This window comes from Nyctereutes procyonoides, unplaced genomic scaffold, assembly GCF_905146905.1.
Source record: "Nyctereutes procyonoides isolate TBG_1078 unplaced genomic scaffold, NYPRO_anot_genome, whole genome shotgun sequence".
NCBI classification, from domain to species: domain Eukaryota; kingdom Metazoa; phylum Chordata; class Mammalia; order Carnivora; family Canidae; genus Nyctereutes; species Nyctereutes procyonoides.
This window is the reverse complement of record NW_026575134.1, coordinates 1324716-1341774: the sequence shown is the minus strand read 5'-3', so window position 1 is coordinate 1341774 and position 17059 is coordinate 1324716. Positions and strand designations below refer to the sequence as shown.

General features: G+C 41.1%; 1 protein-coding gene across 1 annotated transcript in view; it reads left to right on the top strand.

The window, feature by feature from the left end:
• The window catches only part of ZPBP (zona pellucida binding protein), an 87829-nt gene extending 77179 nt beyond the window's left edge, over positions 1-10650 (top strand). The window contains exon 10 of the mRNA XM_055300780.1: positions 10556-10650. Coding sequence (XP_055156755.1) covers positions 10556-10650 — 95 coding nt within the window. The remainder of the gene's footprint in view (positions 1-10555) is intronic.
• Positions 10651-17059: the final 6409 nt, after the last annotated feature.

Here is a 17059-nt window from a genome sequence, read left to right as displayed (position 1 = left end):
ATCTTCATATTTCCTGACATACTCTACTTTTGTTACTATTTTGCTATTAAACACATCCAGGTTTTTATTTTAATATTTTAGTTTTGGGGTCTAGAATTTTCTCTTTTTTTGTTTTGTTTTGTTTTAAAGATTTTATTTATTTATTTATTCATGAGAGACACAGGGAGAGAGAGAGAGAGAGAGAGAGAGAGAGAGAGAGAGAGAGAGAGAGGCAGAGACACAGGCAGAGGGAGAAGCAGGCTCCATGCAGGGAGCCGGATGTGGGACTCGATCCCAGGACTCCAGGATCAGGCCCTGGGCTGAAGGTGGCGCTAAACTGCTGAGCCACCCGGGCTGCCCTAGAATTTTCTTTTATGTGCTTTAGAGCTTCTGTTCCCTAGTGCAGTTTTCCAGTCTGCTTTCTTATTATGATAATGTATTCCTTTATGTCCTCAAATATATTTATGCTAACTCTTTAAAGTCTCTATAGCTAATTACCACATCTTGTTATTTTGGATCTGTTCCTATTGATCTTTATCCTCTTGACTGGGAGTCACAGTTTTCTGTGTCTATGAGAATCTAATAATGTTTATGGTATATGAAACTTATAGTACTGTTAGAATCTTCTGGTTTATTTTTCTTGTGAAGATTATTGATTTGTCTTTTAATAATATGCCAAATTCAAAATCTAAACTCCATTAGTGTAGGTATCATCTTCTCAGTTTGTTCAGCCTTCCAACTCTTGCTTTTTGCTGAGCTTCTTGCAATATTATTGACAAATGTGAAGGTTATACATTAGCCAATTATCTGGGTGGAGTTTATTTGCAGATTTTAGAGCTCCTGAGTCTGTTTCACTGAATTTCTCCCATTACTTTCCATATCTTCTGGAGACCTAATAGTCTGTCCTTTTACTTTTCAAAAGCAGTAAGACTGAATTTACCCACCTTTGGGACACTTACACTGGTGAGTGCCCATTGCGGAAATATATACCAATGATTTTACCCAGTACAGTTCTCTTCTTTCAAGAGTTAGCATGCCTTCAGTATCTGCCTGCCTTTGCTACCTCTTCAGTGCCGTCAAATAGTGTGTGCTTTTTTCCCCCAGATTTTATTACTCTTATTGAAGATCGATTAATTCAGTAGAAGCCTGAATAGAAGTTCTTACCACTTGTTTTTAACATTGTGGACGTTTTCAGTACATATTTTTTGTTTGTTGTAGTATAAGCCTTACTGCTTTTCTTTGTTTCTTTTTAGAAAAGTCTTGCCTTCCTCACAGACATAAAAAAAAAAAAAAATCATTTTCCTGGTAATTTATTTCATTAATGTTAAAATTTTGTTTCCTTACCCTCAGATCTAAAAATAAGGGTACATGCCATATATGTGTCTTTCAGTGGGCCCTCTCTTTTGTTTTACTGAGCTGTGGTAATTTTTAGAGAGCATAAATCACTTTCTTTATTCTTAAATGCTACCATTTTTAAATTGCTCATCAAGTTACATAAAAGAAAATTGTAGTTGAGATTTTATTTGACTGTATTGCTGGTATAAATTAACTGGTCAGTGTTTACATTTTTGCTTTAGCAGTTGGATTTTTAAAAATCTAGCTTGAGAATCTGTGGAATGGTAGGCCATTTTAACTGATTCACTGACTGATTATTGTAATATGATCAATAATCAATAACTGATTATTGTAAACTATATTTGTGAAATTCATTCATATTCTTGTTATAACACAATCTTTAAAAATGTCTATTTCTACATGATTATTATATGAATATATAAAGGTTTATATGTCTGTTTCATTGTCCAAAATCGCTTTGTACTTGTTTTCTTTTTTTTTTTTGCTATGATGAACAACGCTGTTATGAATATCTTTGTTTATATATCCTAGTATCCAAGATTTTTCAAGGTCTTTACTAATACTGAGTCCTAAGACATGCAATACATTAAAATATAAGTCTGTTTTCCAAATTCGGTGTATTAATTAACACTTTTGCAATAACAATGTAGGAGAAATCCTGTATGCAATTCTTGGCATAATCACACTTTACATATTTGCAATCTGATAACCCTGTGTAATGCATCACATTTTTTTAAATTGTGGTAGAATATACATAAGATGTTTTAAGCATATTTAAAAGTATAATTTCATGGCATTAAGTACATTTACATTGTTGTATAATCATCAACACCATATATCTCTAGAACTTTTTTCATCTTCCTCATTTGCAATTCTATACCTATTAAACAGTAAGTCCCCAGTCCCCCCTTCCTTTAGTCCCATTCTTATTTCTGTCTCTATAAATTTGACAACTAGAGGTGCTTCGTATAAATGGAATTATATGGTATTTTCCTTTTGTGATTGGCCTGTTTTACTTAGCATCTCATCTGTGTTGTATCATATGTCAGAATTCCTTTCTTTTAAAGACTGAATAACATTCCATTGTATGGATGGACCACATTCCCATTCTCTAAAATGTGTGGTAGGTTACCATCACACATTTTTCAACCCATTCTATATTACTTTCCATAGTGTCACATTCCCACATTGTTTTACCGCTTTATATACCACGTCTTCTTTTTTTTTTTAATTCTATAATTTTTTATTTGAGTATACGTGACACACAACATTAGTTTTGGGTGTAGTGCATAGTGATTTGATAAAATTATGCATTATGCTATGTTTACCACAAGAATAGCTATCATCTGTCCCCATATAATGCTATTACACTATCATTGACTATATTCCTTGGACCATGTCTTTTATTTCTGTGACTTATACCACATCTTCTCTATCCACATGTATGTATCACATTTTCTTTATGCATTCATCTGCCAGTGGAAAGAAACTTGGGTTGTTTCTACCTCTAGGTTATTGTGAATAATGCTACAGTGAAGATGATGTGCAAATATCTCTTTGACAATCCTGCTTTGAGTTCTTTTGGATAAATACTGTGTCAGTCAGTTTGGGCTTCCATAACCAGATCCCAGTCTGGATGGCTTAAATAGTACAATTTTTTTCCCCCACAATTCTGGAGTCTAGAAGTCTAAGTTCAAGTTTTTGGCTGATTCTATTTTCCATGAGTGCTTTCTTCTTGGCTTGCAGATGACATAGCATGCCCACCTTCTCATTATATCCTCAGATGATCTTGGTTAATGTGTGCAGAAAGAGAAAGAGAGCAAGCACTCTGCTGTCTCTTATAAGGACACTAACACTGGATCAGAGAGTCCCACTCTTATGACCTCATTTAAACCTAACTACTTTCTAAGAGGCCGCATCTCTAAATGGAGCCATACGGGGAGTTAAGTCTTTGACATATACATTTTAATCTTTTTTTTTAATTTTTATTTATTTATGATAGTCACACAGTGAGAGAGAGAGAGGCAGAGACATAGGCAGAGGGAGAAGCAGGTTCCATGCACCGGGAGCCTGACGTGGGATTCGATCCCGGGTCTCCAGGATCACGCCCTGGGCCAAAGGCAAGCGCCAAACCGCTGCGCCACCCAGGGATCCCTGACATATACATTTTAGAGAGGCACCCATCTTCAGTCCATATGCTTATACCCAGAAGTAGAATCACTGAACCATATAGTAATTCAGTTTTTAATTTTTAGAGAAACCACCATACTGTTTTACATAGAGACTACACCATGGTACATCCCCACCGCCAAAGCACAAGGCTTACAGTTGGTCTGCATCTTGGCCAACACTTGTTATTTTCCTTTTTATAAATTTAAATTCAATTAGCCAAGAAATAGTACACCATAGTTTCAGACTTTTTTTTTAAATAACTTGCCATCCTAATGTGTGTGAAGTGTCTCATTGTGGTTTTGATTTGCATTTCCTTGATGGCTAGTGATGTTGCTCATCTTTTCATGTATTTATGGTTATTTGTATGTCTTGTTTAGAGAAATGGCTACTCAAAGTTTTTGCCCATTTTTTAATTGGTGGTTTAATTTTTGTTGTTGAATTAGAGGAGTTCTTTATTACTATTATTATTTTGAATATTGACCTCCTTTGCAAATAATTTTTCTTTTATCCATATACTTTTGATGATACATAAACAAACCATTGAAAAATGTAATGTCATGCATCTTTTTTTCCTATACTTTCTTCAAAGAGTTTTACAGTTTTAGTTCTTCTGTTTGGATCTTTGATCTTTTTTGAGCTTTTACATATGGCGTTAGCTAAGAGTCCAGCCTTGTACACTTGCATGTGGATATCTCCCTAACCTACTACTATTTGTTGACAAGACTGTCCTTTCTTCATTTGAATGATCTTGGTACCCTTGTTCCAAATCACTTGACAGTTTATTTCTTGTCTACTTTATTTTGTTTGTCTCCGGCTCTGTCATTATGCCAGCACCAAACTATTTTTATTATTGTAGCTTCGTAGTGTTAAAATCAGCAAGTATGAAATTTCCAGCTTTGTTTTTCTTTTTTTAAAAATATTTTATTTATTCATGAGAGACACACAGAAAAGAGAGAGGCAGAGAGACAGAGGGAGAAGCAGGCTCCATGCAAGGAGCCCGATGTGGAACTCGATCCCCGGACTCCAGGATCACACCCTGAGTCGAAGGCACATGCTTAACCGCTGCATGAACCCAGGCATCCCAAGCTTTGTTTTTCAAAACTGTTTTGGCTATTCTTGGTCCCTTGAGGTTTCAGTGAATTTTAGGGTGGATTTTTCTTTTTCTGAAAACATTGTCACTGGGATTTTGATAGAATTTGCATAGAATCTATGTATGGTTTGCAGTAGCATTGACATCTTAATAATACTAAATGTTCCAACCTATGAACATAAGATTATGTCTTTCCATTTATTTGTGTCTTCTCTGATTTCTTGCAGTGATTTTTAGTAGACAAGTATTATGCTGCTTTGCCTTGTTTATTCCTAAATACCATATTTTTGATGCAACGGTTTCCTGAATTTTGTTTTTCGGATTGTTTATTGTTAGTGTATAGAAACACAATGGATTTTTGCATGTCAATTTTGTAGCTGGTAACTTGGCTAATTTTTTTTTTTAGGTCAATTAGATTTTTTCTTTTTCTTTTTCTTTTTTTTTATTTTTTTGGTGGATTCCTCAGTTTTTTTTTGCATTGAAGATCATAGTATCAGGGGACAGGCTAATGTTACTTCTTTCCAATTTGAATTCCTTTTTTTTTTTCCCCTAATTGCTCTGGGTAGGACTTCCAATATTAAAAGAAGCAGAGATAGTATTCATCCTTCTCTTTTTCCTGATTTAGGGGAAAAGTTCACAGTCTTTTCTGGTTATGATAATTGTGAGTTTTCATGAAGGCCCTTTATCAGGTTGAGGAAAATCCATTTTATTCCTCTCTTAAGTGTTTTTTTTTTTAAAAAAACATTAAATAAATATCTATTATATTACCCATTACCAAACATGGTTTTAAGTGATAATGAGAGGGAATTATCGAAAACACAATTTTAGCTTGTGGGAATTTTAGGGAATGTGTAATCTAACTGGATATAAATCTGAACATATGAAAATATAAGTAGCAATTAATGACCAAATGTGGAAAGGGCCAGATGGGCTATACAGATTTGCTACAGGAACTCAAGAAGGAGGAGAGCACAAGATTGAGTTCTGTCCTAGTATCTTGAATGTGAACTGTGTTTCAGTCGGTGCATTAAGCTCTGCTCACCTCACAGAAATAGACACTTCAGTGGTTTATTTATGATAATGACTGAAACTTTGCTAATAGTTTGGCTAGTGTTTTCTTAAACATCAAATATCCTTTTGATATAGGAAGTATCCCAATTTTGTAATCAAGGAACTTTAACCTCAACAGTTTTAGGGTACTCGCATGTGTTCATAAAGATAGTAAATGAAAAATTAGAATTTGAAACCAAAATGGACTCACTACAAAACTCCTCTTCATTTTATTTGGCCGCTTTGCCTTTGTGTTCCTTTACTGATGTTACTTCAGTATCTTTCATACCTGTTGAGGTATAATGGACAAAATTTTAAGATACTCAAAGAGATCTTTGAGTACGTTGTGATGACTTGATATATGTATGCATGGTGAGATTTCCCCCATTTAGTTAATTAACACCGCCATCACCTCACAGATTTATCTCTTATTTTATTTATTTTTGGTGAGAACATTTAAGTTCTGCTTCCTTAGGGCACAAGCTTTCTCAGCTGTAAAATGGATAAAGTCTAAGGATCTAACCGTAGTATAGCCTAACGGTAATAACTATGGTTGATAGCACCCCATTATATAATTGACATTTGCTTAGAGTTTTTACCATGATATGATGATGAATTTTGTTAAATGCTTTTTTTGTGCATCAGTTGAGATGATTATAATGTGTTTTTCCCTCTATCATTCTGTTCATGAGATATACGGAATGGTCCTTGATTTTTATATATTAAACTGTCCTTGTATTTTAGGAATAAATCCTAAGTGACTGTGGTATATCATCTCTTCATTATGCTATTAAGTTGGTTTAGTATTTTGTTTAGGATTTTTCCATCAATATTAAGAAGGGTATTGGTCCATACTTTGTTTTTCGTGTACTATCTTTTCTGGCCTTGAAGAATGAATCTAGAGGTTTTCCTTCCTCTTCAATTTTTGGAGGAGATTGAGAAGGATTGGGGTTAAGATATTTTTTTTTAACTATCTGGTAAAATTCGTCTTTGAAGACATGTGGACTTGGCCTCTTATTTGTTGGATGGTTTTTATTCTCTTGTATTATTTTTTTAAATTTTTAATTGTAGTTAAAAAGCACATAACATAAAATCAACTGCCTTGACCATTTTGAAGTATGCAGTTCAGTAGCCCTAACTCTACGTTGCTGTGCAGCAGATACCTAGAACTTTCCATATGCCGAAGGTGCATACCTTGTAATGACAACTTCCAACTCCTGGAAACCAAAGCTCTTTCTGTTTCTGTGACTTTGATTTGTTTAGATACTTCTTGTCAGCAGAATCATGTACTATTTGTCTTGTTGTAACTGGTGTCAGTTCACATAGCATGGTATTCTCAAGTTCGCCCCTATTGCAGCATGTTGCAGGATTTTACTTTTAAGGCTGAACAATATTCTGTTGTGTATATATACCCCATTTCCTATCCATTTATCCATTGAGGGGCCCTTGGGATCGTTTCACCTCTTGGCTGTGGTAAATAGTGCTGCAGAGAACAAAGGTCTAGAGATGTCTGTTCAGGATCTTGGTTTCAGTTCTCTTGGCTCTATATCCAGAAATGGGACCACTGGGTCATAAGGTACATGCATTTTTAATCTTTTGAGGAACTTCCATATTTTTTCTATAGCAGTTGCATCATTGTACATTCCCACCAACAGTTCACAAGGGCTCCAGTTTCTTCACATCTTGTCAGCACTTGTTCTTCTTCTTCTTTTTTTTTTTTTGGGGGGGGCAGTTGTCATTCTAATGGGTGTAAAGTGATATCATACTCTACTTTGATATGTACTTCCCTAATAATTACTAACATTGAGGATCTTTCCATGTGTTTGGTCCTATGTGCTTTCTTCTGATTCCTGTGTATACTTGGCTATTTTTGAATATCTTCATTTCCTTGAGAGTCCACACGCTGCTTCTCCTGTGTTCCTCAGGTGCTATGTTGTATTTCTCAATCATCAGTCTCTTGTCCCAGGTATCTGTGGGTCTGTTGTCACCTTATGGTTCAGGAATGTAAACCAGGGCATCCTCTAGCCTGAGACTTAAACTAGCTCTGAAATGAGCAACACTGAGATCAGTCCGTCAGGCGGCCTTAGACAGGTGGCCAATCCAGTCTGCCCTGCTCCCTGGTGTGTAGGAAGAAGCCAGTGCTGGGTTGCTGCTCCCCTGAAACACATGGGTCTGCCCTGGAGAGAAGCTGGGACAAGGGAGAGCAAAAGATGCCACAGATTTTGTACCCTTTGGAGCCTGACTACATCTTGATTGGACATTCTTTGGGTTGCTGCTAATCTCTAATTTCCAGAGCTCTTGCAAGATTATTTTAGCCAGTCTTTAGTTGTTTACTTGGTATTTCCATGGGAGCCTGGGGGGCTTGGAGCTGTCTTCTTGCTGAAGTCACTCTTGGTGTATTACAGTTTGCTGTTATTTTGCATCCCAAATTCTTCATTTCTTTGAATTTTTTGTGGGTGTGGCTCAATAAAAATGACAGATATTATTTCTCTTTTGTTCCTATTTTTAAATTGGTTTTCTGTCCTTTTCTCATTGATTCATATGAATTATTTGTATATTCTGGATAGTATTCTGTTGGTTATTTAGCTGCAACTATGTCCCCATTTTGTTGCTTGACTGTTGTTACTTTTATGATTCTTTAATTAAGTTCTTAATTTTGATAGCACATGTTTATGTTATGGTTAGTTTTTTCCCTTTTTAAGGAAGCATTCCCTATCCAAAATTCATGAAGATCTTGTCCTTTGTCTGCTTCTCATCGTTATGTTAATACTGATCAGTCATCAGTGCTTCCGTTGCCTCTTACCAAGATTTAATCAGGTTGCTCTTGTAACTGCAGCTGGGAAATATTCTGCTCAGTGAGACTGAAACCTAGAAGATAATTTTGCTAATCTACTTTAAATTAACATTTGAGAATTCTTCCTCAATTCCACATAAAAGAGAACATGACATTTTAGGATATTTCTTAGGGGAGAATACTACAGATAAGTACTTTGAGATATTGCACATACTGTGTTATAAAGGTTTATTACTTCTAAGGACATTTACTAGAAGATCATATTTATTTAAACTTGAGTTTAGATGATTTCATGCCAGCATCTGCTCTGCTGGTGACACTCAGGATAAAGTACGTGTTTAAAGATTGCATGCAGATTTATGTTTCCCTTCTCCCTGTATATTGACTTAATACTGATACATTTTCTCAGTATTTCCATATTTGTGCTTTCAGAAATATTAATACGTGTTTTGAAAGAAAGAGTACCATGGTCACATGGTCACACATCTTTGAAAAATGTCATATCATTACAATCTTACCATATACATCACCACTTTAAATACCATTGTTGCTGCAGCAAAAAATCTATTTAACTTCGTTTAACCAATATTTTTTTAATCTGAAACATTCCCCCAATAAAATATCTATTAAAACTTGAGGAAAGCTGTTTAACCTAGAATGAAAAATACTTTCTCTGAAAAACAGTTAAAATATTTCACAGTTTGAAAGAATATTTTTTGAAAGAATGATATGAAATTAAATAATGTACTATCACCCAGATCCAGACAGTGGTGTGTATTTACTGAATCATGGTGCCAGAACAAAAGACTCTTCTCTGATGGCCCGTAATGGCCATGGGCCAGTGGTCAGTGAACATCTTTGTGAATCGTTGGCTGACTACATTTGCAATAGGAAAAGGAGGGACGGTATGATCAGAGACCTCAGCCCAGTTAGAGGGCTTTGGCATCACATGACCTTCATGCCCTGGGAGAGGTGGTGGTCCCACAGAGGACAGAGTATTTATTGAAGGCTTATGGTATTCTGGATGTGTTTTCATCTAAGTCATCTGATTTTACTGATTTTAATCCTCACATAATAATATAGACTTGGGTTTTTTACTGTACCTGTTTTACAAATGAGGAAGGTAGAGCTAAGAATTGACCACTTACCAGGATCCCAGCGTCAAATGACGGGGGATGTATTTGCCGTTGGATTCTTTCTGCCCATCCTTAGTTTCTGTCAGACAGAGATCTCTGTGGTAGCACTTTCACCGTAATCAGTCATCCATATGTTGGGGATGATCAAACTGAACTAAATTAGTGATTTTTCTGAAGTTAAACATTCAGCAAGTGACAAATAGGATGTGTGAGGTCAGGAGATGATTAGTCCTTCCTCTGTTCAGGGCTGTCTATGCATGGAAGGTGTGGTTACTGGTGTGGGCCGTCCTCACCTCTATGGCTTCTGATGCAGCTGACCAGGTGGCCCAGCTAGCTCTCTAAACTCAACATTATGTGGTCAGTAAAACCGTGTGGGGCCACAGACTTGGTCTAAGCCAGGATCGGAGTGAAAATTTGTAACTCCTAGCAACCGACAGTAGAAGGGTTGCTGCTAGGCATTAGAGGAGGGGGACATGGAGGGGTGTTTAATGAGTATAGACTTGCAGTTGTTCCCAGATGAGAAAGTCCTGGGGATCCCTGGGTGGCGCAGCGGTTTGGCGCCTGCCTTTGGCCCAGGGCGCGATCCTGGAGACCCGGGATCGAATCCCACGTCAGGCTCCCGGTGCATGGAGCCTGCTTCTCCCTCTGCCTGTGTCGCTGCCTCTCTCTCTCTCTCTCTCTCTCTCTCTCTCTCTCTCTCTCTCTCTCTCTGTGACTATCATAAATAAAATAAAAATTAAAAAAAGAGAAAGTCCTGGAAGTTAGTTGTACAACAACGTGAATATACTTCACACTGTTTAGCTGTATACTTAAGAATGGTTAAGATGGTCTATTTTGTGTTACGTATATTTTACCACATTTAGAAATAAATTATAAAAAGGGAAAATCATCTTTTTTTGAAAATGTATCCTCAATGTAAAATTAATTTATGTGGCACTTGAGGAAGCTGTTACCTATTAACTTGCTCTTTATTCACAGTGATCTGCAGCCCTGGATCTTATAACCCCCGTGATGGAACTCACTGCCTTCAGTGCAACAGCAGCCTGGCGTTTGGAGCAAAAGCATGCTTATAGGCCATTATTTTGAGATCTTTGGTGGTTTGTTAAACCCAAAAGTATATTTTTGAAATATTAATACATAATAAATCACTATTATGCCAAAATTAAATACATTAGATTTTACAAAATATGGTGTCATCATTTTAATTGAAACATTGTATGTCCAAATGCTTTATGACTGGAGCACTCACTAATCATCCATTAATACCAGAACTACATATGACTTCAGAATATTTCTTGGATCCCTGCTTTTTAAAAAGAATTTGGAAAAAAAAAAAAAAGAATTTGAGATATATTCTACTGGCGTTAGCCCAAAAGATTTTTCAGGATTGTTTTAAATAACCATTCCTTCTTTATAGTATGTTGACTGACCTCAGGCCACCATATTCTTTGATAATCATTTTAATTCCACCTTATTTCCTTCCTTTGATTTTATTCTATGACATTTTATTTCTAGTTTGACCTTTCATCGTTCAAGGTCACTTTTTTAAAAAGCCTGTGCAGCTTGTTATTGAAACTTTTAGCCACTTCAGTGTGAGGCCAGGCCCCAACTACCGGATGGGTTTTCAGTGTAGTGCAGTGTGGCGATCTTCACCTTTTCAGCTTAGAAATGTTCAGATTACCTTTCTGACATTTCAGAAGGGAATAACCATTATAGGTGCCCAAATCAACCTTTGGACTTTCAAGACATGTAGGGAAAGAGAAATTAGGCAGTTTCTTGCCCTGATAACGCCTCTGGGGAAAAGTATCAAGCAGTCATTGCATCTTTTGTCTCATTCCCTTTATTATTGAAGTGTTCTATCACAGACACTTGTGCCATCACCACCGCACCCTCTCTCACACTGGGGTGCTGTATTTGACATATGAAAAATCACCCAAAATCTAAGGATTTAGGTACCAAAAAAAATACATGAGCAACTTACAAAATTAGCAGTTCCTCAATTTTTTCATTGTTTCATTTGTAACATTTTATATTCTCTTGGACATTCCGGTTTTTTTTTTCCCTTCGTATTTCCTTTCTTAAGACATAAACATCTGTAAATGGCAAATATACACAGGTTGGCTCTAGGCACAACTGTGCATTGACAGGGAAAAAGTCTACTTGTACATCAATATTTAGTTATTTATCAGTAAATCAGATCTATTTGATGTTTAAAAGTGACCAGTTAATAAGTTAGTCTCTGACGTGGTCATCCCGTGGACAAATATTACCCTGGAATTCTCACATAAGTACAAAGGGAAGTGAAATGTCATTTCTTTGTTACTTTGTTAGCCGTGGTGACCTGTTTTGTTTTTTATTTTAATATCTTGTAACTTTTATAAAGTAATGTTGTAATTGTTTTCATATGGTTTTTAGATTTTGTTAAAAGCCTTTCTTGCTGTAGTCACATATTTTCCATTGTACTGTTTGGAGGACTGTGGTTCTTACAGTACATGTTTTTTGTAACTAGAAAAAGACGTCCTAAGTCCCCATCTCTAAAGCAGGGCAGCCTCTATCTAATGCTTTCCAGTTTCTTAATTGTGTAATAAGATAAACCGAAATACATCTTCTTTTGTACTCCCTCGGTTTGGATTAATTTTTTTCCTGGTATTTAAAAATACTGAGGAATTTAACTTACAGAATATTTTCCTAGGGATGGACAGTATCAGCCCAGTAGCTAATCAGCCTGGGGAAGCAGAGCAGCGTTAAGTGGTGGTGCTGGTTACCGGAGGTCACAGTCCAGTCAAGAGGAGAAGGTGCCCTGGGATCAGAGTAGGCAAACAGTAAGGGAGTCGGGAGAGTGAGGCGTGGGATTGTCCTGTGAGTATAAGTACTTCAGTAACTAAGATAACTTCATTTATTAAGATATGACGTAGATTCCTGGAAATTGTTTTAAGTGATGACAGTGCATGGGGTAAAAATTATAAACTAATCCCTGAGAGAGATTATTGTCATAGGTGGTTTTATTTTGTCTGCATCAGGATAATATATTTACATAATGCCTTCATTTTAACAAAGCACTTTTTAACATTCAGACAACTTACAAAGCTAGGACAAGTATGATTCCCATTTTATACTTTATTAAGCAGGTCTCTTTTCTTACGATAAATGTGTAAATGTGCATTCATTTGACAATCTGTAAAAGGAGCCTTAGGGAGTTTGGCCCGGGAATGTCGTCACGTACAGGAAACTATCTTAAGAAAATAAATCAGAAATCAGCTGGAGGGGCCCCTGGGTGGCCCAGCGGTTGAGCGTCTGCCTTCAGCTCGGGGCGTGACCCCGGGGTCCCGGGATCGAGTCCCGCGTCGGGCTCCCCGCGGGAGCCTGCTTCTCTCTCTGCCTGGGTCTCTGCCTCTCTCTGTGTCTCATGAATAAATAAATAAAATCTTTAAAAAAAAAAAAAAGAAGTAAAAATCAGGTGGGATGTTCTAGCTGGTGGTATAAGTACCCACGTTCCATATAGTAATGAACATGGAATTCGTATCGGTGGCCTCCGGGAGCGAAGTGGTGGAGCCGCTCACGCTGCTTCCTTGGGCTACCGGGTTCCGGAGTCGTCTCGGCGTTTCCAATCAAATGAACCAGAACGTTAGCAACACTCGTTTCAGGTGATAGGATCCTCTGGGAGGTATTTTTGGCAGGGATCCTGCTTCTCAAATTTCCTACAAAGAAAGAAACTACTTTCAAACTCTTGGAAGCCGGAATGGCCTTGGCCAAAGGGAAGCAGTAGCACCCTGAAGAAGGCGCGGTTGCCCCCGGGGCGGTCCTCGCGGCTGCTGCTGGCGGCTGCGGCGTTGACCGCGGCCCAGGCCGAGGAGGGAGCCCGGTGGCGGCTGAGCCCCGGGCTGCCGGGCCTCGGCGGCTGTGCAAGCCCACGGCGGGCGCCCCGGTCCAGGCGCCCCGCGCTCCCGCGGCCTGCTGCCGTCCTCTCGCTCACCCCAGCAGCGTCACTTTAGTCGCTAATACTGTCTGATAGACGTTGGCAGACCGAATACGGTCAAGTCTCAGCGGTGGCCGTTCGTTGCTTTCCAGAGCCCCGCGGCCACGTGCAGCGTCCCAGCCGGCCCTGGTGTTTGAGGGCCTCGTGCTGAGCAGGCCGAGGCGGCCCCGGGTTGGGGCGTCTGTCCTGGGCCGTCGGCCACCTGCCAGGCGCCCCCTAAGCGCAGGGGCCAGTCTGCAGCCCAGCAGCGAGCCCTGGAGCACAGGGCGCTGCACCCTCGGTGACATCATCTTGTGCAGTGTTACTTTGACAGACGGAAGAGTTGCCCGTTTTTTAATTATTCAGCCCCTGGGTGAGTGCTTTCTCGGGAGGGCGCTGCTGCCCCGGCCCGGGGTCCTTCTCACGGCTCCGCACTCTGCGTGAAAGGCTTTGCGTCAAGCCCGTCGTGCACACCTTCACACTTAGCATTCCCGGCTCTGCGGCTTCTTATTCTCATTTTATGTATGAGAAAAATGGTCATGGTAATTATGACTTTCCCAGTTTCCGGCGCTGGGAAGCGAGAGGACGGGGGCCGCTCGTGGTCTGGTGCCGCCCGGTCCCGCGAGGGGCGCTCGGCCCCGTGGGCCCCGTGGGCCCCGCGGGCCCCGCTCACCGCAGCTCCGGTCCTCCCGGCCGCCCTGGCTCCGGGCTTCTGGGCACTGAGCTCACCGTCCGCTCAGAAACAAAAAATGAAAACGAAAACCCTATGCAAGGCTTCTAAATTATACTGAACGCACTAATGTCACCGGGCCCCCAACACTACAAAGGAGTTTTATTCTCATCAATAGAAGGAATAAAAGAAACGTGCTTGAGCGTTGGCGGGTCAGTATGTTTTCGCGTACAGATCAGCCCCTTACCTCGTCCGCATCAGTTCGCCCCCTTCCCATGACCGGGTCTACACATATGATGCTCATTCCCTCCCCCAGGCAGCACAGCCTGAAATTCTCCTCTAGTTACTGCCTCCGGGTAGAAGTTCAGCCTCAGGGGTGATGGAGAGAAGCTTACATGAGGCCCACGGCCCCTGTGGTCTAGACAGTTCACTTGCCTCCAACTTCCCCAATGTAAAACGGGGCAGAAGGAAGCGAGCAACTAGTTTAAAAATACCCATTCAGAGAAGAGAGGAGCGAAAGACATCCCAGTTAACCCACGTAGGTAGACAAGATACAGTGAGATCTTCCCACCACCAAATTGGTTTAAAATCTTTGATTCGATTCTGGTTCTAACCTGTGGTTATCTCTCTTACCCATTACATTCCACTCTGTGATTTCAGTTCACCCTCTGCTAGAGATCAGGGCCCCAGGGCACAGGCTGGCACTGGGTTGAGTTCCGCGGGGCTGTGTGGTCATGGTCAAGTGGGGCGACAAGATGGAGAGAGGCCTCAAGGGCTCAGCTGGTCCCCACTGTGCTGTGCCTGCGCCTTGTCCTGGGATTGCTGGCTCCGTAGGCCGCCAGTGACCTGAGGCGGGCCACCCGCCGCTGGGCGTGCACAGGAGGAGCTTCCCCAGACATCTCATTCTCCACAGCTCTGCCTTCTTACAGATGGAGAGACAAGATGGACTGTGTCGCTGGTTGTAATTCACAGACTCCAGTGGCAGAATATCGTTCAAATCAACACCCATTATACCCGGGGTCAAGTTCCCGTAGAGGACAAGGCTTTGGCATCCAAGCAGCAGGTGAGATGCTGTATTTTAATGCAGACCATGAAGTATAAGGACTGGGTGAAGGAAAATGGTGGGTCTGGGCTTTGCAGAACCAGGAAGCCTCTATGACCGCCGCGAAAGTAGCTCTCGTTGCCTGTGGCCACACGGGTTTCTGATACGCTCTGAGCAGATGGCGAATTACCAAGCAACTTGAATTCACAACCTAGCAACGTTTGTCACGCTGGGGATAAGACATTGATTGGGAAAGAGAAAGAAGGACCCTCAGAATTGAGATGATGGCCTGGGGACGATCCCAGTGAAGCCGGGGACACTAAACCCGTCGTTAGACTGGGCTGCTTTTGCCGATACAAGCAGCCCTTCCGCCCCGAGGAAGTTAGTCTTCCGCTTGTCTGAAGATCCTGTTGTCTCTCCTGAAATAGTTGTCTCGCCTCCCTTCCACAACCATCATCATCATCATCATCATCATCTTTCGCTGCTTCTCAACCTGTACGTAAACTGGAATCCCGGCAGTGCCCGGTGACTAGCTAGCCAGTTTCTATCAGAAGATACCTGGGATCTGGGATATACATGCTGTGTCAGACGCACCCTATGGGGACCCTGTCCCCGATGAGCTCTGTCTTGTGTAGTCCTGTCTGGAGTGTGGGGACGTGCCAGTGACTTGGTTTTAGACGACAGAAGATGTCAAAGGTGGGACGGTCACTTGTATGATTCCTTTACACCATAGAAGACTCTGTATCAGCAGACTGGAGCAGCAGATGGTCCAGCCGGCCCCGGAGAAATGAGCTGCCATGTTGTGACAGGGCCTGGAAGAGGAGCGGGAGGCACGTGCCTGCAGGGAGCTCTGGACGCTGAGAGCAGCCCCCGCTGTCGGCTAACACACCAGGGGCTGAGCTCTCCAAGTGCAGAGGGCTGAGCTCTGCCAGCAGCCACAAGAGCTTAGAAGGGGTCTCCTTACTCGGAGAGGAACCCGGCCCAGCTAACCCCTTGACAAAAGCTGTGTCAGACTCCTCACCTCCAGAAAACTGAGCGGCTACATGAGTGTTGCTTCAGGTCACAAAAGTCATGGTAATTTGTTACGCAGCAATAGAAAAACTTATAACTGATAGATGTGGGAGTAGATCCTAAGGATTCCGAGAAGATCCCTTCTCAGAATGAAGGGAAGTACCGTTGGACTGGACTGAATTTGCCGAAATGGGTATAATTATCCGAGGTTCTAGATTTCAGTGCACTAGCTTGAGCAGCTCGGAGCAGCACTAACAGAGTTTTTCATCTGATTGACTTTGGAATCCGTGCATCAGCCCGGATCGGGCAGTGGGCGATGCTGAACGGAGATGACGAGGGTGGCATCACTTGCATGCTGAGTAAGGTACCTAAAGGCTGAGAAGACCTTCGGAATGCTGAAGTGGGTTTTCTGTGTAATCTCGGCCTGCCCGCTCCCCTATTTCTGGCCCCTGGTAGGTGTAGAGGGCACTCCTTTCATTAGAGCTTGGAAGAGCTCTTGGTGAATGCAGTGCTGGCTTTCTTGAAATCCCAGAGTGGAACTTCTCTGTGGTCCAGGAATGGGAGCTGGGATGCCATCATCGGAATGGCCTGCACGGATCTCCTAGGCGTGATGGCCTCTGGCAGTTGTGCCAACAGGAGGTCAAAGACAGGTGGGCACCAGGGCTGAAGCAGTAATCAGAACGATTTGATCCCCGGGGACCTCTGGCCAGGGCCTGTTGGCGGTGGTGTCCCTAGCACTGAGAGGGGGACGGCAGTCCAGACCACTGTTGTATTAGAACCCAGGCTTAGAGTCCCAGGCCCGTT